General features: G+C 35.8%; 1 protein-coding gene across 7 annotated transcripts in view; it reads right to left on the bottom strand.

Annotated features, from left to right (window-relative positions):
- The window catches only part of msh3 (mutS homolog 3 (E. coli)), an 80,886-nt gene that overhangs the window by 14,958 nt on the left and 41,791 nt on the right, over nt 1-24,137 (bottom strand). For 6 of the 7 annotated variants that reach the window (XR_007184690.1, XM_048189223.1, XM_048189222.1 and 3 more), the window contains exons 20-21: nt 17,832-17,989; nt 8,224-8,410 (exon numbers count right to left, since the gene is read on the bottom strand). Coding sequence is in view for 6 of the 7 variants with exons in the window: in XM_048189223.1 (XP_048045180.1) it covers nt 8,224-8,410; nt 17,832-17,989 (345 nt within the window). In the remaining variant the exon portion in view is untranslated. Of the gene's footprint in view, nt 1-8,223; nt 8,411-8,499; nt 8,537-17,831; nt 17,990-24,137 lie in introns of those variants that run through there. The other variant, XM_048189225.1, reaches the window with a different exon arrangement.

The raw sequence follows: 24,137 nt of genomic DNA, 5'->3' as shown, positions 1-24,137 counted from the left end.
TGTAACATGCCTTTACTGTCACTATTGATCAATTTAATGCACCCTTGATGAATAAAAGTAGTCATTTGTTTCGGGTACATACTGACCCAAAACTTTTGAAACATTAGTGTATCTCAAACAAAATGATGAGTACCTAGATTCAATACCATTTACCTTGCAAACTTCAGTAAATTCATTTACTAGCTTTTCTGTCTGGGAACTTTTAAACATGACTTTTTCTTCTGGCAGGTTGATAAAGACTTGTGCTCCCTTACTCCTGGAAATGATGTAAAGCCAGCCACTCAGATCATAAATGTACAAGTAATGTACAGAATGTAAAATCACTCATTCGACTAAGTTTTCGATCAAGTAATTTATCTGTCTGTATGAAAGCGTAATTGATGAGTAATGTGATACCAAACACATCTGATGTTTAAAGGGGACCTATTATGCCCCTTTTTACAAGATGTAATATAAGTCTTGAAGTTTCAGCTCAAAATACCACACATAAAATGTATTATCTCATGGCCAAAATGCCCCTTTTTGGGTGGAAACAAAAACATGCTGTTTTTGTGCATGTATCTTTAAATGCAAATGAGCTGCTGCTCCCCGCCCCCTCTCCATAAAATGGCCTTTACAGCTCGTGTTTTGGATACTCCGGCAACAACAAAACAGTAGGGCTGTTTGATTCATTTATCAGGGTCGACTCCGATTCCCAACTCCATTAACAACTCCTTTTTGCAAAACAGGGTCGGCAATAAGAATACAAGATTGCCATCATTATTATACACTTGAAGTAGGCTATTCTTTTTTCGATGTAAAACTACCTTTATTAAAACAACACACTTTTTAGCGTGACTGGCCAAATTAGTCAAATTTAGAGACGACATTACCTTGAAAGGATGAGTCACCATCGTTTCAAGTCATTGCCAATAAAGCCCGATTTTAAAGATGGAAAAGTCACAAGAAAAGCCTTGGCCCAATATTATTTCAAAATTAAATAAACGAGAAGGTAATGTATTCTTTAATGGATTCATCTAATTCATCTAAAGTTCTTCAACTCTAAGTTTTCTCAACTTAGAAATGCTCTCTCTAAATATTGAGGAGTGACTGCCTGCCTCTAACGTGCTCGGAGAGCTTCGCTATGGCAACCAGTGCTGCTCTACTACCTATTGCCCACTGAAGAAAGTTCTGCGTCAAGGCTGCTCACAATGCATCATTCAAGGGTGTTACACAACAAACGTATTTACATTCTTAAATACAGCGCAGGTGAACAAGTGAGCCTTGTTGCCATGGCAATGTGCAGACACTCTCTGCAAGATGCTGCCAGGACACATGCATGCACTGTAAAGGCAAACGGGCATGGACAAAAAGCTATTCTAGTGTGAAGGGGGGAATTTCAGTATGAAGCACACGCTTGAACAAACATTGAAACGTTTTATTTTTGAACCTCTGTGAGCACGTAGTGTCACAACTCCAGCTGTGCAGTGAGAGTCTGAGAATATATAACGCTCATGATATTCTAAGTGGATTCGAGTATACAAAAGACTAGATTTGTATGTTTTCTGAAGAAGATGTGAGCGGTTCTTGCATTTAAAAGTCACCACCACCTTGCTAGGGTGTTGGTATGTGCTTACTTAGATGTTCAGAATTGATTTCTAAGGAATTGCAAGTGGACAGTGTGTTGTTTGTGTTGTAACCCACAAATCTCTATGATAATCTGATCTTTAGATATTTGTAAGGTTCATTTTGATGTTTTTTTTTTTTTTTTTAAGTTTAAGTTCTTAAGTTTAATTGCTTAGAAAATTCACTGTACAGCAACCATACTGTATATATGAGTGGTTTGGGCTTAGTAAGATTTTTAAGAAATTAATTATTTTATTTAGCTTTGACGCATTAAAGGGTTAGTTCACCCAAAAATGAAAATAATGTAATTTATTAATCACCCTTATGTCGTTTTACACCCGTAAGACCTTCATTAATCTTCGGAACACAAATTAAGATATTTTTGATTAAAGGGTTAGTTCACCCAAAAATGAAAATCCGCGTGTCGAATCATGTTTCAGATCGCGTGTCAAAATGCTGAAATCACGTGACTTTGGCGCTCCGAACAGCAGATTCGATACACTGATTCATTATGCTCCGTAGCTTCCTGAAGAAGTGTTTTGAAATCGGCCATCACTAAATAAGTCGCTATTTTGTTTTTTTTAGCGCTCCAAAAATATTCTCGTTGCTTTATAATATTAATATTGAACCACTGTACTCACATGAAACGATTTAAATATGTTTTTAGTACCTTTATGGATCTTGAGAGAGGAAATGTCATTGCTCCCAATGGAGGCCTCACTGAGCCATCGGATTTCAACTAAAATATCTTAATTTGTGTTCCGAAGATGAACAAAGGTCTTACGGGTGTGGAACGGCATGAGGGTAAGTAATAAATGACAGAATTTTCATTTTTGGGTGAATTAACCCTTTAAATCTGATGGCTCAGTGAGGCCTGCATTCAAAGCAATGACATTTCCTCTCTCAAGATCCAAAAATATCTTCATTTGTGTTGCGAAGATGAATGAAGGTCTTACGGGTGTAGAACGACAGGGTGAGTAATAAATGACATTATTTTCATTTTTGGGTGAACTAACCCTTTAAGATATACAAAATGACAGTATAGACATTTATAATGCTATGTTTTTTTTATTTCAAATAAATTATGTTCTTTTGAAGAATCCTGAAAAAAAGTTTCCACAAAAATATTAAGCATAAGCAGCACAGCTGTTTAAAACATTGATAATAATAAACATATTAGAATGATTTAGAATGAATTATTTTGTAGCAAGCTGTTTTTTAAGAAAACTTAAATTAACTAAAAAAAACAACAACAGAAAAAATATACTAAAACTAAATATTGTAAATGTTGGTAGGATAAGTAAGAGTAAAAAGCTGTGGAAAAAAAAAACTAATTGTACAAAACATCTGAACAAACCCTTAACCCCAACAATGAGCAATAGTAAAATGATGCTTGCCTTAAAAAAAACACTACCATGTATTTTAAACAGTCATTTTGTTTTCCATAATGCATCAACAGCTTTGAAACAAACAGCTCATGCCAATTCTGTGAGCAATATGCATCAGATGGTCAGTGATTGGCCCATGGCTATGCCGTCTGACACTGTGTCCCAACCAGGCGAGACACGTTTCCACTGAGTAATTTGTCAAGCAATTTGTCTCACCTCACTGAAAGTGAACATGTACCATGATGTGACAATCACACCCCATCAGAACATATATGATGATGTTTAATATGCAGTTATGCAGAGTGGGATTTTGGACCAATGAAATTTCCACAATCAATAGAACGCCAAAGAAATAATAAAGGCAACGAACAAAATACCTGACTTCTTGTAGCTGCTTTATGACCAAAAAAATTACTTGTATAGAAAAGATAATTTAGGCTTGATTGTATCATATGAAGCCAGGACGTGATGTTACATGTGGCTTGAAAACGTGAGGGGAAACAGCTATCAAATGAGAACCCTTTTTTTGCTAGCGAAATGCTTTGAAACATACAACTCATTTAACTTGCAAAGCCTGACATATTCATGTTCATCTTGAATGTAGGACGAAAGCTCAACCCAATGTTTTGCTGACTTTTAAAGATGGTGAGGAAAGCAAAAACTTGTATTATTTCGTCAGCGTCCATTGCGAATCGCACCATTTTTACTTCTTTTTCGACCTAAGCTTTTTCGGGTCAGTACGTCTACCTTGGGTTGTTTCACCAAGATATGGTGATCACTGAGATTACCGAATATGGGTCACTTTTAAAAGATGATGTACTGTAAGCTGATCATCAAAAAAAATCCGATATAGCCAACTAATCGGAATCGGGCATCAAGAGCTACAGTGTAAATATGGCCTAATAGTCAAAGAACTTCTTGTTTTAAAAAAATCAACAGAGAAATGTTAACTTGCTGTAAGAAAAAGTACCCTACAATAAATTTCATAGCGAATGAGAAAGAGGAAAAGAATGGAAGAGAGGGAGAATGATGTGAAAACGATCTGAAGAGAAGACAAAAGCAACAATGCCTTGGCTATTTTGTATCACAGTTGAGTTGTGGCAAACAAGCCCATCCATGTGCCAATAAATAAACTCCAGCCTGAGGCAGTATCAGTACAAGAGAACTGTGGTGGGAGAAAGAGAGCAAAATAGAAAAAGAAAGAGTGATAGATCTTGCACCTGAGCCAACGCCATAGAGACACACAATATTATGCAATACCCAGTGGAGCCCACCCTCTGACAGCCCAAACACCAGCACAGCATCTAAATTGACGTTTACCTTCAATATGAGCAACTACAGCCAACATCCAACTAATTAGTACTTTTAATTTGCCACACACAGGATATGATTGCCAATTTCACTAGCAACCATCTCATTTAACTTGGCAGCAATATTTGGTGTTCACATTAGTTTGAAGTGACTTATATATTGAGAAACATTTGTAGCTAAATTTATACCCACGGAGGATGCTGTAAAAAAAAAAGGAAAAAAAAAAAAAAAAAAAAAGGACAATACCGCATAAACAGTAAATCAACATATTTGATTGATTAATCTGAAAAAGAATCATTTAAATTCAGTAGGTTTCCTCACACTTCCCCCCAAACTCACTGGTTCAATTAATGGGAAAATCAAACAAACAGAATGTTTTGAAACTACCACAGAACATTTATACTTTCGAGGAAATCAACCTACCACTTTAGGAGAAAGTTTTTATACATCAAAAAAAAAAAAAAAAACAACTATACACAGCAGATTTAAACAAGTGTGTCTCAGGGGATAAACATGGAGACTCTAGATGTACTGTGTCCCAATGGATGGACTGGTATGAGATATTTTTTTCTCTGTGTCCGGGGAGGATTAGTCTCCCTTGAGTCTAGCATATCCCCTTGATGCTTTGTTTTGGAGCACTGTATAAACCATTAAGACTTGCTACCCAGTAACAGAGAATTTTTGACCTTGTAGCAGTTGGAAGAAAAACATTTTCAATTTCTGCCAGAATTGCACCTACTATGACATACTGCACGTCATACATTCAAATGCTGCCAGATGCCAGAGAACTGTTATTAAAACTGTGAATGCTTTTATGAAGTTCACACTTTTAACTAAGGCATAATTTTGGTTCTTGTGATTCCAGTCTAAGACTTTTAGCAGAGTAAATGTACTGCGATGGTAAACACAGCTGTCCCCACAGAATGTCATTTAACATCTAATGTGGTCACGTGGTCAAAGAACTAAAAACCTTTCATTTAACGTACTGTGGATCCTCTCAAGAGTCACGACTTTGTGTTTTATGATCAGTTTTGAGTGAGGAGAAATCAAAAAATGACTGAAATGAAAATGAAGAAGAAAAGTTAACTTTTAACACATAAAAGCAATGCAATTTTGTGACGTTATTAATAAATTCAGATTTATTTAAAGAAAAATAAATGGATATTTAAGCAGATATTTAAATAGTCAATGCTTTTTGAATTTGGCATGAAATTTCACTCAATCTGTTTTGAAAATTCATTTAATAGATCTCATTGTGAACGGTTAATCCATTAATCCTTCCAGTGAAAACGACAGACTTCTCTCTGCCGAAGAATGCCGGACTTCTCCTATCATTTACTCCGTTCAAATCCAACGCCTCCACAATGGACTGTAAGCTCATATTCATTTTTGAGCATGACACCCACATCTCAAAACCCAATCAACAACCGACAGATAGAAAAATGTCTCCGTCCTACATTTGATTTCCGATAGTCTGTTACACTCACTACTGTTTCATTGCAACTTTAATAACCAAAACCAACATCAAGGGCCATCTTTAGGGCTGCCCCTGACTAAACATTTTCCTAGTCCATTGGTATTCTTTATTTTAAGCCATTAGTCGACTATTCACGTTCATGTTGAGAAACGTATGTTAAGTTTACGTAATGTCATACATTAAGCACGGTACTAATTTAGCTTCCACACTCCACACGAAGACTTTGATATGCATCAAATTATAGCACACATTTATCTAGATTAACGTTAGAGCAAGCAGCCATGTAAAATGACTAACATTAGGCTACTACTTAAAAGTTTCCAATGATAAGCCATGTTTGAGGTTGATGAATGATAGGTAAACGTTTGGATTTCCTGCCTGGATTTCCTACCACTTGGACTAGCCATGTTAACAGTCTGTCCTTAATGGACTGCATGACTTCCCCACTTCCTGTGAAGATATTTTTTTTTTCTGAGACCAACCAACCAATTAAAATTTGGTCGACTAAGCCTCTACTCATCTACTAACATCTGGTAGACCATTAGGGGGCAGCCCCAGCCATCTTATATAAAATATTATTTTATATTTTTCTACACATTTATATTTCGCTAATCTAGTGATAGTAAACAAGATTACACATTGCTGAATTTAAGTGAACATATTTTACACAAAATGTAGCTAAAATATATAAAAATAAATAAACATACATACAGGTGCTGGTCATATAATTAGAATATCGTGAAAAAGTTCATTTTTTTATTGTAAATTATTTTTAAAAATGAAACTTTCATATATTCTAGATTACCTACATGTAAAGTAAAACATTTCAAACGTTGTTTTTTTTTTTTTTTTTTTGTTGATTAGAGCATACAGCTCATGAAAGTCCAAAATCCAGTATCTCCAAAATATTAGAATATTTACATTTGACTTTCATTAAATGACATTAAATTCCGGGTATCTCTTGTTCTTTGAAACCACACTAATGGGGAAGACTGCTGACTTGGCAATGGTCCAGGAGACAATCATTGACACCCTCCACAAAGAGAGTAAGTGACAGAAGGTCATTACTGAATGGGGTGGCTGTTTACAGAGTGAAATATCAAAGCATATTAAATGCAAAGTTGACTGGAAGGAAGAAATTGGGTAGGCAAAGGTGCACAAGCACCGCAAGCTTGAGAATACTGTCAAGTAAAGCCGATTCAAACACTTGGGAAAAGCTTCACAATGAGTCGAATGAAGCTGGAGTCAGCACATCAAGAGTCACCAAAATCAGACATCTTCAGGAAAAGGACTACCAAGCCACTTCTGAAACAGAAACAACGTCAGAAGCATCTTACCTGGGCGAAGGAGAAAAAGAACTGGACAGTGAACAGTGGTCAAAAGTCCTCTTTTCAGATAAAAGTAAATTCTGCAAATTTTAAAATCATGGTCCCAGAGTCTGAAGGAAGACTGGAGAGGCACAGAATCCATGCTGCTTGAAGTCTAGTGTGAAGTTTCTGGAGTCAGTAATGATTTGGGGGGGGCCGTGACGTCTGCTGGTGTTGGTCCATTGTGTTTTATCAAGTGCAAAGTCAATGCAGCCATCTTCCAGGAGATTTTGGAGCACTTTATGCTTCCATCTGCTGACAAGCTTTATGGAGATGCTGATTTCCTTTTCCAGCAGGACTTTAGCACCTGCCCACAGTGCAAAAACCACTTCCAAGTGGTTTGCTGACCATGATATTACTGTGCTTTATTGGCCAGCCAACATGCCTGACCCCTGAATATATGGGATATTTTCAAGAGAAAGATGAGAAACAGTCGATCCAACAATATACAGATGATCTGAAGGCTCAATAGTGCCTCAGCAGTGCCACAGGCTGATCACTTCCATGCCACACTTCACTGATGCTGTAATTTGTGCTAGGAGCAAGTCATTTTCTGTAATATGTGCTGCCGACCAAGTATTGAGTGCACAAATGAACATACTTTAAAGAACTTGAACTTTTCTGTTTTGAAAATCCATTTTTTGATTTGATTTTTTGATATGACCAGCACCTGTATATAAACTATGCATTGACATTTTCGAACGGACTTAAGGCAGAGACAACACTGATGCTGATATACTCAAAATGGCCAAATGTTGGTGGATTAATGTGCTTGGCTTGCCACACAGCATTAGAGTTAAGGATTTAGGAGGTGGGTTCAATCCAAAGTAGCAGTGACCTGAGAACTGTAGAATTACTGAAATCACAGTCTTCTATTTAGCCTGCAAGCAGAGCACATAACCACAGGCTGAAGCATGGTGAATCTCCCTCCAATAATTATACAACAAGTCATTCGGGATGAACTGTGTTACTATATGGCCTGTTATAATCTGGCATGAAAACATGTCACAATCACAGCATTTCTCTTTAGGTATATTTGCCAAGCAAGGGTTCCAAGTCTTTCAGTCTCACTTACATCTCTGATGAAGGACTCTAGGGTAGCATAGGCAATAGCGATGCCGTCATGAGTGCTGGTGCCTCGACCCAGTTCATCCAGGATCACCAGGGAGCGGGACGTGGCACGAGCCAAAATATCTGATGCTTCCACAAGCTCCTCCATAAAGGTGCTCCTGCCCCTTGAGATGTTGTCAGATGCACCCATTCTGTCAGAGCAAAGACCAGTAAAACTTAAATTAGTCTGTGAACAAACATTAGCTTACTAGAAATGTGAATATTGTCATAATTTACTCACCCTCATGTCATCCCAAACCTGTATGACTTTCTTTCTTCTGTGGAACATGGATGAAAATTTGGAGTAAAAGGAAGAATGCGCCAGTCACTCTTTTCCATACATTTACAAATGGATGAGACTAAAGCTTTCAAGCTTTAAAAGGGACGCAAAAAGTATCATTAAAGTGATCCATATGACTTGTGTACTATATTCCAAATTGTCTGAAGTGATGAAGTGTGATGAGTAAACCAAAATGCAAGTTGTATAGGGTATAATTTTGAGACCATGTGGCCAGGTTGAGCTTTTTTTTCTTTTTTCTTTTTAAAGAAAAAGTTACACAGTTACACAGAAGAAATTAAGTCATAAAGGTTTGGAACTTAAGGGTGAGTAAATGATACAGTATGTTCACTTTTGGCTGAACTATCCCTTTAACTCTGACCAAACCATTAGCGTTGTCACAATTTTAAAATAATTTTAAACAGAGCTACTTGTAAGTTACAAATAGCTTTTGAAACTGCAGTGTTGGAATGGTTCTTCATTGTTCTCCAGCGGTTAAGCCTCATTACACAGGCCAGAGTCAGCATTACAGATGTTAAGACCAATTCATATCCACTAATGAGAGACAGATGATTATGAAAAGGACCTACAAATACTCTTAAATTATCTTACTCTTGCATTGCCTGGGAAAGTAATGACTACTCAGTGTTTGAATACAAAAAAAAAAAAAACACTGGTTGGTAGCTGAGAACATTTTTCAAGGAGCTCGACAATCAAATATGAACCACCACACAAAGATCACATGTTTTAGGCAAATCCAGTGGCTCATTATATCATAAGATGCTGAGAGAGCAAGAAAAAGCTGACGCTGTTGAAAAATCACAATGTAGAGGTGAAAGAACCTCTAGGGTATGTTTGTACCTGCTCTTAAACTCCTGTTAAGCAGTGTTAATGTTTGGATTTTTTTTTTCCAATGGTTAGTAGGAAAGCAATAGTCATATCAGGGTTTGGGGGTACTTTTTTGATCATTTACTTGTTTATTTAATTATTCACTTGCATTGTTTTATTATCATGGGAAATAAGAATCTTTTTCTATCATTTTGAGAGTTGGTGATAAAGAAAAATGTCACGTCGCATTGAAATATTTCACCCAAAAAGCAAGCCTGTGGATATCATGCATCCAATTTGTCAACTTTGCACAAGACTTATGTAGGTGAAAGAGTCTCAAACCACAGTCAATTATTCCCTAAAAGTGAAAGTGACATGATGAGAGCTAAATACCTCTATGCTGATAACAGTATATCAACTATATTTATTGGCTTAATATTTCTCTTGTGGACCATACATTAATGATAGTGGAAAAAAAGATAAGAATCAATATTTCTTGTTTTGTTTTGTTTTTAAGTTGGTGTTTGAAGCTGCTTCTGATTTTCATAGATTACTGATTATTGTGCTGTGTTGTTCAGAACTAAAGACTGTTATTAGGTCTATATAATTTTAGAAATATTATTATTATTTTTATTATTATTATTATTATTATTAATAAATTATAATTTGTGTCATTAGTGTCATTAAAATGTTTTGTTATTGTGCTATGGAAACAAAATGCTGACGAACAACGATGCTAACTGTATACGAATAATGTGTCTCTTTTATAACAAGCACTCGACAATTTGTGAATAGATCACCTTGCAATTCAATTTTGATGTGGGATGTAGTTTTGTAGTCAGTTTTAAAAACATTTTCATTGAGGAGTCCTCAATCCTCATACAAAGTGTCACAAGTGTGGTTATGTAGTGATGTTATTATAATAATAACAACAATTTAATACGTTAATGGGAAAACGAGCCAATTATCGTCTTGATATCGTCAAAGGTATCAGCCATTACTGTCGATACACGATACCATCATCTATGGGCACAACCCTAATGCAAAGACTCAGGCAAATTACAACGACATTACGCAAAATATGAACCAATTAATGTGCCAGCCATTATAGGTCATGTACAAAGATCCCCAGATCCCAGAATTATCCTTTGTTAACAGCTAATCTGAAAAACATTCCCATTATCCTGATAAGAGGGTTCATCCTAGTTTTTTTTTTTTTTTAATTGAATAAAACAACACTCTTGGCTTCGCTTGAGAGAGAACACAGATGGCATCTGTAGTCTGCTTTGCTATGAGCCACAGCAACAAAATGTCGTTTTCATTCCATTTGTTGCTTTTATATTTGTCTCTGTTTTCTTGTATTTTAACATCCAAACGTTTTGACTATATGCATGTCATTTTCATGTATTTCTTCAGAGTTTTTGTCAATAGATTTCACTTGGGAATAGGGCTTGAGCTGCAAAACCACAATTCCATTTTGAGTCAAGTGCAACTTTTATAAGGATGTTGCAATCATGTTGATATCTATGACAATCAGAATATTAAAAATGTGTTTTTTTTTTGTTTTTTTTTGTTTTTTACACATAAATTATTTGATTCTGTTCCGTGATTCATGTGCTTAGTATTAACACTTAATATTAACAATAAATGTTTTCTTTTAGAAACAATTCAAAACTGGTCACGTAAGCAATAAGATGTTTCTGCAGTGAATCAGTCAGGCTGCCGGCAATCTCAGGCTGAACACAGCCATAAACACAATAAAGGTCAGACAGCACTATAAAAATATGATTTAGATATTTTAGATGACACATATTTTTTTCTTTATTACAAAATATTTTTCTTTTCACTTTAAAAGGTTTAATTTAATGCTTCATGTATTTTTTTGCATTGCACTTAATTTCCTGTTTCAAAAAAAAAAAAAAAAAAAAAAAAAAAAAGAGAACGGGAAAAGAGCTTCCAAACCTTAAGTGCCACTTAATAAAAGTGTTCCATCAGTGGGGGAAAAAAAAAGCCTGTCCGATCAAGGACTCACACAGACGCTCTGGACCTTGTAGACTTTTGCAGTTTAAATAGTCATCATGGGTGTATTATTACAAATATGACGATATTCTGCTTCTGTGCCTGAATAGTTGACACACAATGCGTTAATAATTGCAAAAAATAAATTGATAAATAATAATTTTGAGAATTTTGACACATTTTACAATAGACCCTTTTCACATTTCCGGGTTTCTTAAAAACGGAAGTCGTCATAGTTGGGCAAACTTTTATAGTGGTGAACGAGAGACTTCATTAAATATATTTTTAGTTTACATTTGCGAAAATAGCAAAAGCTATTGAAAAAAAACTTGAAACTCACTGATATATTGGATTTGATACAGGCATAGGTTTGTATCATGTAGTGCAGTGGTTCCCAAACTGGGGTACGTGAGGTGACAAAAGGGGGTACTCAAACAACATGCTGAGTAGTTCATTTAATTCTACCTTAAAATAATATTAAAATCGAGCATGCATTTCTAACTGCCAAAATGCTGTAAATCCAGTACATTTAATCAAATGACCTCATCATTTGCAGTCAAAAACGACTATATCCACACAAGCAGCATGCATATGATAGATTGCGTGCAGAGACTGCTGCCTTACATCGCGCTAAATTACTGTCGTTCTTGACAATGCACCTTTGTAAAAGTGGGGATTTAGCACTTACTCGCATGACATATGGACACAGATAGTGGATTAATTTCGATTTATGACTCAAACTTTCTCCGGTACAAAAACATACCTTGTGTGAGTTTTTGTATTTAATGATGATAACGAGCAAGAATGCAATTGTTCCCAAATATCCACATGACTGCAAACGTGACATTATACAACAGGTCAAAAAAACAAAACATACATTTTAACACTCTGAGGTCTAAAAACGCGCCGGCGCGTTTTGCAGTTTTTTTTTCACATTGCAGCAAAACAGACTTAAAATACTCCGTCATTTTTTATCATAGAGACATAAGTAATATATCAAATGAAACTATAGAATGTCTTCTTTTTTTTGTGTACACTCACAATCAAAATAAAACTTTGTGCTTTTTAAAAATAAATAAAATATACAGGGTGTGCTGTCCTGCCATCTCCGTCTCTGCAAACATCATTCTAAAACGTCACTAAAAGTAACACAGTACTGTCAGTATTTACTGTATTTTGCAATGAAATAATAGTTCTAACGAAAACCACAGCAGAACTACAACACACATCTGTTTCGCGAACAACTCTGCGGTTTTGAACGAATTGTGAGAGTCAATGATTCAATGATTCATTCCCAGCCACTTGCTTATTTACTGAATGAATGACTCGATGACTCACTCATAAAAACAGTGACTTGCTGCCACCTACTGGCTGTTTTAGTTTAATGTTTAAAAGTTTTACTTAGTTTTACCATCATTGCATATTTCTCTATTGAACTTTTTTTTTTTTTTTTAACATTTATTTTATAAAGTTATTCATAAAGGTAAAAAAATGCACTGGAAAATCAATTTAGGGGGCAAATATTGTCCCTTAATGGTAAAGGTGTGACTGTAGTCTAAGTGGAATAGAGGGGGTACGCAGAAGTATTGTAATCCCTTCAGGGGGTACTCCACTCTAAAAAGTTTGGGAACCACTGATGTAGTGTGTCATGTCATATAATGTACTTCATGTAATGAGATTTCACTCTGTACGAAACATCAAAAAGCAGTTCTTCTGTGCTGTGAAACAGAGGCGTTGTTACTTTTTTTGCCCATCACTTTGGGTGTTCCTGTGCACTCAGGAACCCTGCATCTTCCCTTCTTGTCACATATTATTTGCCAATGTGAGGTATTGTCAAAGACATCCTTGAAAAATACTCCTTATCGCACAACGTTGCCCTGAGGCAACGAAAATAAAAACTGAATTTCTGAACATGCAAAATAAAAAAAACTTCATAAAACATGACAAAAGGCTTCTCTACACCTTCATACACACACACACACACACACACACACACACACACACACACACACACACACACACACACACACACAGACACAGTATTTCATATGTACAGTTCATGTCATTTTAAATAAGATTACTAAAGCAAATAATCTTGCTGCCTTCTCACACCCAGAAAAGGAAGTCACACCTTCCAATGGTGATTGATAGTGACTCCCACACCTTACTGGACTGTTCTTTGATACTTTTTCGACCATTCTAATTGGTTGCAATCAAAAAAAAGCTCCTGCTACTTTGACGTGTATAGTGTGGGAGTGGCAAGAAAGTTTGATATGGAGCACACTACATCTCCAACCTCCGGAGAATCATCCATTTAAAAAAAATAGAAAGAGGAGAGTCTGCTGTCAAAAAGATAACAATTGCGACAGAGATCGCCAAAACGTAGGGATTTGAAATGTTGTAAAAGTTTTTATTACTCAACAGGTTAGTAAGGTGTTTTATTGAACAGATAAATTGCCATACGTAGCAGTCCAGAGTTTATTGTAAAGCATTATGTATTGCTAAGGGTCATGTAAATTATGGGTTCATCCAGTGCTGTGCTGGAATTTATTTTCAAGGAAGTTCCGTGTCTATTAATGGGTAGAGTTACAATAACGTCTTCAGCTAGTCAGCTTGAGATCCTTTCTATCTAAACTGGTTATATCTCTTAGGCCTAGTAGTGAATGTTTTATGAGCAGTAGGATAATCTCTCTCTTGCTCTTTGGCAAGAATATCAAAAAAAAAAAAAATGCAACATTTGACACATCAGACTGGCAATCATCATTACTTTTGTAACATCATTAAAATCTCAAAAAACGCTGTTTCCCATTAGTCAAAACAACTGCACTAAAATATTGAATAATAATAAAATAAAAAATAAAATATTGCACTTACATGATCAGATGACATTTTTGATATCCATGCGTTCACGTGCCGCGAACCATATTCATCCGCACAGTCACACAGAGCCAAAGCGCAACCAAAAGAATGTTCTTCCGCGAAATGCATTCAGTTTTGAATTTTAACAGCTAGAGCGCCAAAAGTGTAACCTTTAATTTTTTTAATATATATATAATCTTTTTTAAAAAGTTAGAAAAAGTACAACTGACTCGCACTGTTAGAGTGTTCACCATTAAAAAACTACCAACAATGATGAGATTTTAACATTGGAATTGAATTGTGATTGTTCTTTCATGTGTTTATTTGCATGAGTTATTTTTTAATGAACAAATATTTAGGGTAAATGCATGTATAAAGGAAAGTCTATTATATCCATTTCATCAAAATTCACCTTTTTGCCTTCAAATTTTAAATTACTCTGCAGGGTGACAAATTAAAGCTTAAAAAAAAAAAATTCTCTCAATTTATATAATTATCAAAAGAATTGAAAAATATCTCACAAAACCGTTTTAAATGGAGTGGCACGTCACACAACAGGACGTGCACTTTCCATAGGTATTTCATGTCAACTACCCCACAAAAGTTTTAGAGAGTGTCATAAATCTTGAAAATGAAAAGCCAAAATCGAGTCAAAGCAGCTGCAAGGGCTTTTGTGAAACTTTGAGGACGTAAACTCTTCTCCAACATTCTACAATCCCATTACGCAAATGCAATAACCCCTCAATGTTTCCGCTTCACCAGAGTGCAGTATAGGCCACTGAACCCTTCAGACTTAATTGGGCGCTGTTTGAACCTGATTTTGACCTGTTAATTGGAACAAACCAACATAACTCTGGGGAGCGAAGGCAATTATCTTCTGACGTGAACAGCGCCAGGACTGGGTTAATTAACAAGGCAGCACTTCACTGTTAGTGGTATGTACAGACTTAGAGTGGCAAGACAGTGTCAAAAAACAAAACACTCTACATCACATCCCCTTCCTGCTGAACGGTCTCACAGCAATACTTAAATAGCTTTAGGTGTAGAGCAAAACTATTTTCATTGCAAAATTAACTCTGTCAATGTACAACATACACTTCTCAACAACACTGCTGGCTCCTTAATCAATGAATTAATTCTACAATTACTTGAAAAAGGCTAAAATCTCTGATAGATCTCAGGCACTTTACTTGTCCAGCAAAAAGTGTAAAAAGCGGCACAAGTCACATCTGAGTCTCATTAGTGAACTGCTGTGGATGTTGTTGATGTTGGTAGTCTAATGACTAGCACAGTAAGCAGAAACCAACCAACCCCTACAACAGTAAACAATGTTAATAAATCACATCAAAATGAAAGACAAAACAAGTAAAGAGGGGCTGGAAGTTCACTGAGGTTACTAAGAAATAAAAGCAAGACGTGTTTAGTTAAAATACTTGACAAAAATCTAGATTTTTCATTTGAATTTATGAGGGAGGTAATACACCATAGAATAAATCTGTGTGACAGCAAACCTTAAAAGGACTAAATGAAAGAGGCAGGCCACTTTTTATGTTCTCAGAACACATTACAGGATGACAGCAGATTACCACTGACACAAGAAATATCCATGGATTCCTTTTACAAATATAGGCTTGGTTTTGATGGTTTGCAAATATCTGTTATGATTCTAGATATGAAGCTAGATATTTTACTTTATAACTTGTTAAATATGGAGATTTTTCTTACATAAACACATTGCATCGCTTTAGAAGGCCTTTATTAAGCAGTGTTTTGAAATCTCCCATCAGATATTGTTGAATAAAGTCATATTGTTTTGTTTTGTTTTTAGCGCAAAAAAGTATTCTCGTCGCTTTAATAACATTAAGGTTGAACCACTGTAGTCACATGAACTGTTCTAAGTATGTCTTTAGTAGCTTTCTGGGCATCTGAAAGTGTTAATTATCTTGCTGGCAATGGAGGCCGCACAGCCATTGGATTTTTATCAAAAATATCTTTATTTGTGTTTCGAAGATGAACAAAGGTCTTATGTGTGTGGAACGACATGAGGGCGTTTTTATTTTTGAGAATGAAACAGAATTTTCATTTTGGGGTGAACTAACCCTTAAACAATTTGAACTGTTGTCATAGGCAGATGACGTAGTGAAAGCAGTTCAGCGCTTCCGTGTTTACGTCCAAATGCTGGCTCAGTATTGGCCGACGCTGTACACGTGGGCAGCATGACACATGCATGTGATGCTGACACAGGAGCCGGCCAATAATGAGTCAGCATTCTGACGTAAAACACTGAAGCGCTGAACCGCTTTCACTACGTCAACTGCATATGACATTGTCTTGTCGCTTCATAACATTAAGGTTGAACCACTGTACTCACTTGGACTATTTTAACAATGTCTTTACTACCTTTCTGGACCTCAAAAGGTCCAATGACTTTGCTGCCTATATGTGCTTCAGAAACACTCATCAAAAATATGTAAATTTTTGTTCCAAAGATGAACTAAGGTCTTAAGGGTTTGGGACAACATGAGGGCGAGTACTTAATGACAGAAATTTAATTTTTGGGTGAACTAACCCATTAATAATTTCATAAACTTCATCACTTTATGAGCCGAGCTAAAACAACAAGCTCAAAAACTGTTGAAATAAGTGAACATGGCAACAGCACGCTCTTTGAAGCAGTCTTTACAAGCATAAACAAAACACGACGACTCCATCCACTCTGCTTTGGGTAAAATTGCTGAAAATAAGTATTTCGTCGCTGTATTATTACTTTGGTGACAATAAATGGACCCCAAACACACAAGATTCCAGAACATTGCTATGGTTTCCAAGTTGTCAATCATCTGAGTTTTGAGAGCGAGTTGTGTTCAGTACATACATGTAACGATAATTTAGTGGATTCAATCTGGTATTTAAATGAGGTTGTCACTCCTGGAAATGTACAGTGTGTAAGTGGTCTAGTATAACTGTTATAAGATGTGGCATAAGGTCTGAATAGGTTTGACTCCTGCCTCTGTAATCTGCGGTTACCGGGGTTTTGCAAAAAGACTAGTGGGCATGGTTTCACCCCGTTCAATTCTGGATCATTCAAGCACACACTCTGAAGTCTGCTCAGCCACTGAGGTGTTGTCATGGTCACTAAAGTTCAGCTTTGTGCTGTCAAACATAACTTCCTCTCTAATGGCCAGAAAACAAAAGGAACACTATCTCAGTGAGAGCAGATTTTTCCATGGGTTTAAGCAGATGGATGGGCGCCTGTTCCTTTGGAGAAAGACCCATCTACATATCTCAGAAATACCCCATTATGGCAGATAGGGGGAGGCTGTGATAAATCTATGAAAGTGATCTTTGTTCTTTAGGGAAAGAAAGCGGAAACAACTGCAATAAAGATGATAGAGGATAAAAGATCTAGAAAATTCCTTTCATAAGAAGATAATATGCAATTAAAAGCTCTCAGATGCATTTTGTGACATCCAGAGGAAATTATATGCATTATACTCGCTGTGAGGCCTGTCACAACTACAATAATCTCTTCTCAACAATTGTTGATAGGCCAAAGAGAGAAAAGGTGGAGTTTGGCAGGTGGAAGTTACCTGACATATATGCCGTCTACAATGCCCACTGACGCCTCTCTGGCAGGAACAAAAGATCCCAGCTGTGCCATGATGGTCACCAGGGCAACCTGACGAATGTAAGAGCTCTTGCCACCCATGTTGGGCCCGGTGATGATCATGGCTCGTTTGCCATCCCCCTAAAGACAGGAAAGGTAATCAGATGAATATCTGTCCAAGATTACAATAAAGATTCTAAAAGAAATGACTGATTGTTGGCTGATTGCTTGAGTGTCAGAGCTAAAGAGAGGGGGAGCACAAAGGTCATCTCAATCGTCTGGACAAAAAACACTGAGGAGACACAGCTCAGTCATTATGAAACAGTATGACCAGCAAAAATCTATTTATAATGGAATATAAAAAAGGTCAGAGACAAGAGCATAGATACATTTTTTAAAAGAAATTAATACTTTTATTCAGCAGGGATGCACTAAATTGATCAGAAGTGACATTTAAAATGTTACAAAAGTTTCCCATTTCATATAAATGCTGTTCATTTGAAGAAAGAATACTGAAAAAAAAAATGTTTCATAAAAAGTTGTTGTTTGGATTTAAATAGTCCAATGCTTAAGAGGCTATGATTGGACCATTATTGCAGTGATTATTATTATTGTTTGGCAACAGTTCTTCTAACCTTATTTGATGGAGTCAATGGCCATATTGAGACACAACATGGCCATATTCCAGGATGACAATGGCAAGATTCATCAGGCTCAAATTGTGAAAGAATGGTTGGGAGGGAGCAAGAAGAATCATTTTCACATGAATTATTGAATGTCTTTGGGATGTGCTGGAGTAGACTTTACAGAGTGCTTGATTCTTGCATTGTCAATACAAGATCTTCACCAAAAATTGATGCAACTCTTGATGTAAATAACATCACAACATTTATATCCATCAAGAAGTGCTTTCTTTTTTGGTCAAGATCTTGTATTGACAATGCAAGAGTCGAGCACTCTGTAAAGTCTACTCCAGCACAACCCAAAGACTTTGAATGAATTTAAGGTCTGGGCTCAGAAGTGCCAATTTGCGTGAAAATGAATCGATTTTAGAATATCATATTAAATGCTGGATGTCTTGTGTTGATAAATGGCATGCAATTCATTTTAAAACATACTGTATGATGGAGAAAATGCTGTATTACTGTTACTAAAAATAAAGCTGCATCTGATTATGCTATGTTAGCTGCTTGACAAAATAGTGTTTTTCTCTGAGGCATGGTAAAACATGGTACTCGAGAAAAAATAAAAAATAAAAAAATAAATAAATAAAGAAAATTAGATTTAAACAATAAGACTAAAAACGTTGAGCTATATAACAATAATTAGTTTTCTGTCTATAAATATATCAAAACAGTTGTTCCCTTGCCTATTAAAACATGTAAATATTAAAACGTCTTTGGTGTTTCCATAGTTTCTACAAAATAAAACCGGAAACCGAGAGTAACACGGGTATGACGCTATTGACAGATGACTCCTCACACGTCCCGGAGCCTTGGTTAAAATTGCAATTTTCTCACGATTTACAAATAGTTGCAAATATTTGGGATGTTGTAAGTACTCAAGTGAACAAAATATATAGCACTGGCCTAGTGGTTTTTGGATATTTTACTGCAAATTTCTTACATATTGCACCTTTAAATCAGAAAAGAGTTATTTTAAATTGTGATATTTCACAATATTGCCGTTTTTACTTTATTTTTTATCAAATAAATGCAGCCTTGGTGAGAATTTCAAAAACATTAAAATCTTACTGACCCCAAACTTTTGAACAGTAATGTATACTACAAACACACAAATAAATGGGCATACGTATTAATGTGACGAATTAGAACTACACTTGTAGTTACTCTGCTACATCATATACAGTACAGTCCAAAAGTTTGGAACCACAAGATTTTTAATGTTTTTAAAAGAAGTTTCGTCTGCTCACCAAGGCTACATTTATTTAATTAAAAATACAGTAAAAAACAGTAAAATTGTGAAATATTATTACAATTTAAAATAACTGTGTACTATTTAAATATATTTGACAAAGTAATTTATTTCTGTGATGCAAAGCTGAATTTTCAGCATCGTTACTCCAGTCTTCAGTGTCACATGATCCTTCAGAAATCATTCTAATATGCTGATTTGCTGCTCAAGAAACATTTATGATTATTTTCAATGTTGAAAACAGTTGTGTACTTTTTTTTTTTTCAGGATTCCTTGATGAATTGAAAGTTCAAAAGAACAGCATTTATCTGAAATACAAAGCTTCTGTAGCATTATACACTACCGTTCAAAAGTTTGGGGTCAGTAAGAATTTTTATTTTTATTTTTTTGAAAAGAAATTAAAGAAATTAATACTTTTATTCAGCAAGGATGCAGTAAATCAATCAAAAGTGGCAGTAAAGACATTTATAATGTTACAAAAGATTAGATTTCAGATAAACACTGTTCTTTTGAACTTTCTATTCATCAAATAATCCAAATGTTGTATTGTACACAAATATTTTGTACAATTGTACACATTAAATGTTTCTTGAGCAGCAGATCAGCATATTAGAATGATTTCTGAAGGATCATGTGACACTGAAGACTGGAGTAATGATGCTGAAAATTCAGCTTTGCCATCACAGGAATAAATTACTTTGTGAAATATATTCAAATAGAAAACAGTTATTTTAAATTGTAATAATATTTCACAATATTACTGTTTTTTACTGTATTTTTAATTAAATAAATGTAGCCTTGGTGAGCAGACAAAACTTCTTTTAAAAACATTAAAAATCTTAGTGGTTCCAAACTTTTGGACTGTACTGTATGCACTAGAAATCATCTTGACACCAGTTGGTTAAAAGTCATTGCAAAAATGCCTCAGATTAGCTCTAACATAATTTGTTTGCAGACACCACTTGGTTATAATTTTCAATGATAGTCAGACATTTTTATAAGTGCCCAAATTTTGAGTGACAACTAACGTCTGTTGAAGGTTAAGAAAAAAAATGTCTTGAGTGAATGGACATATGACAAGTAATGTGAAGAAAAGTGCGGTGTCCCAGTAAGACGGCTTCATTATTAAAGCCTGACTCACGCATTGAAAGGAAGCCCAATGATTGTGTGGGTGGAAAGAGAGAGCAAGAAATGACAAAGGTATTAAAAAACATATGCTAATCGGCATGGCAGAGTGGGTGGCCGATACAAAAGGTTTGGCTGCTGGTTCAATAGCATTTTCCTACAGGTGAAGTAAAAATGATTACCCTGCAGTGAAAGACTTTGGCTTGAACACAGATTCCCCCACCATTATTTTAAAGTTGATTACCATTCTGGCATTTAATTTCAAGTTTTATAAAATCTCTAAGATCTAAAGGCCCCAAAGGCATTATATGAAAAGGAGTTGTTAATGAGAACGTGGAGGAACAGATATGAATATAGCTCATGAATATGGATCTAAGGTGAAGTGTGAAATTTCTGCACCACTAGTGGCATGAAACAGAACTGGGGAGTAAACGATTATTTTGAATTGGGCTGTTTCAATTAATCACTTTATCCAGTTCACAAAACCAGTGTGAATGAACCAGACCGATGCGGTTCTCAAGATTAGCAGTTGACTCGCTGGACAGAAACATCTATCAGTGAATAATAACTTAAAGGGTTAGTTCATCCAATTCTGTCAATTACTCACCCTCATGTCGTTTCACATATAAAACTTGATCAGCAAACATACACAGAAGCTCAACCGAACCTGAATGACACACAAGATCAAACCTCTTCCGGAAGCTCAAATGTGCGGCGTAGCCAATGAGGTTCATTTTCATGTGTCGCGCAGCACGTTTGAGCTTCCGGAAGAGGTTTGATCTTGTGAGTCATTCAGGTTTGTTTGAGCTTCTGTTTATGTTCGCTGATCAAGGTTTTAATGTGAGTAAAAGCCTAAATTAAACTTGTTCATTATATAAAGTGATCGTGTCTCTTCGGAAAATTTGGACTAACCCACTCAGTTCGTATGGATGAGTTTTATGATCTCTTTATGAACTTTTTGAAATGTCAAAGTGGTAGTTGTGTTGCTGTCTATGGAGTGATAGAATGCTGTAAGATTTCGTCAAAAATATCTTCATTTGTGTTCCAAAGATGAACAAAAGTCTTACGGGTTTGGAAAGACATGAAGGAGAGTAATTAATGACAAAATTTTCATTTTTGGGTGAACTAACCCTTTAGCTATGATAGGTAGGAATTGATCAATAATTAAGTAGATTAAAAAAACAAAACAAAACAAAAAAACACACTACACTAAAAATAAAAAAAAATCTGTCAAGTGAATTTAATCATCACAACATCAAAATGCCCAGCATGAAAAATGGATATTTATTTTGAGATTTATAAGTGTTTTTAATTATTAAATGAGTGTTAGATGATGGAAAAGACCATCTAAATGCAAAAAAACCCCCCAAAAAAACAAAAAAAAACATGTACATTTATACATTTTTATTTTGATGAGTTGAAAAAAAATCTAAATAACAGCTAATAACAGATATGGTACATATTGTGCATTTCTAATCAGAGGACCTAGAATATAGTGTATGAGTCATATTAACCACTTTTATGATACAGTGCATCTGGAAAGTATTCACAGCACTTCACTTTTCCAAAAGGGAACAACATGTGGAACAATACCCAATAATGACAATGGGAAAGAAGTTTGTTTGAAATCTTTGGAAATGTATTAAAAAAAAAAAAAAAAAAAAAAAAAAAAAAAAAACGAAACAAATCACATGTACATAAGTATTCACAGCCTTTGCCATGACACTCAAAATTGAGCTCAGGTGCATCCTGTTTCTACTGATCATCCTTGAGGTGTTTCTACAACTTGATCGGAGTCCACCTGTGGTAAATTCAATTCATTGGACATGATTTGGAAAGGCACACACCTGTCTATATAAGGTCCCACAGTTAAAAGTGCATGTCAGAGCACAAACCCAGCCATGAAGTCCAAGGAATTGTCTGTAGACCTCCAAGACAGGATTGTATTGAGGCACAGATCTGGGGAAGGGTACAGAAAAATTTCTGCAGCATTGAAGGTCCCAATGAGTACAGTGGCCTCCGTCATCCATAAATGGAAGAAGTTTGGAACCACCAGGACTCTTCCTAGAGCGGGGGAGAAGGGCCTTAGTCAGGGAGGTGACCAAGAACCCGATGGTCACTCTGATAGAGCTCCAGTGTTTCTCTGTGGAGAGAGGAGACCCTTCCAGAAGAACAACCATCTCTGCAGCACTCCACCAATCAGGCCTGTATGGTAGAATGGCCAGACGGAAGCCACTCCTCAGTAAAAGACACATGACAGCCCGCCTGGAGGACTCTCAGACCATGAGAAACAAAATTCTCTGGTCTGATGAAACAAAGACTGAACTCTTTGGCCTGAATAGCAAGCGTCATGTCTGGAGGAAACCAGGCACCGCTCATCGCCTGGCTAACACCATCCCTACAGTGAAGCATGGTGGTGGCAGCATCATGCTGTGGGGATCAGGGGTGTGACGGGACAGGTAGCTCACGAGACGAGACTAGACTCGAGATTGAGTTCACGAGATGAGACAAGATTTTTACACACTATTTTTAAGAAATCCTCAATGGTGAAATACATGACTAGAAAGGTGTATTTGAAATGTTTTAACTAATCATCTTGTAATGAATGCCATTTCAGTTCTACTTTCTGAGTATGAATTATCATATGCAGTAAAAGAAAACAATACTCAAGTACTGTAAAAGGTTTTGGCACAAACTCAACTGACTGACTTCTCTTCTGTATGATTTCAGTCTCTTCAGACCTTACTGTACATGATTTATGAGCTTCTACAACTTTTGACCTCCTAACTGAACTCCTTTCCACAAACTGATCATAGAAATAAAAACAGTATAAACAAAAATGGTAACACTTTACAATAAGGTTTCATTTATTAACATTAATGTATTAACCAACATCAACTAACAATGAGCAATATATTTGCTACAGTATTTATTAATCTTTGTTTATGTTAGTTAATAAAAATAGTCATTCATTGTTAGTTCATGATAGTTCACAGTGCATTAACTAATGTTAACAAATGAAACCTTACTGTTTGTGCTTAATAAGATTAAGAGAAAACTTATTAATTTTTATGGTAACACTTTACAATAAGTGCAACCATAATCACACTCTTTCAATATTCAAAGTGCAAATTTTTCTTTGATACAGAGCTAAGAGATGGTTACAACTACACAGCCCAGCCTAAAATAGCTTTTATACTGAGAGATATTTGCATTCATCAGGGAGCCG

Source organism: Megalobrama amblycephala, linkage group LG4, assembly GCF_018812025.1.
Source record: "Megalobrama amblycephala isolate DHTTF-2021 linkage group LG4, ASM1881202v1, whole genome shotgun sequence".
In the NCBI taxonomy this organism is placed as follows: Eukaryota; Metazoa; Chordata; class Actinopteri; order Cypriniformes; family Xenocyprididae; genus Megalobrama; species Megalobrama amblycephala.
This window is presented reverse-complemented; position numbering and strand designations above follow the sequence as displayed.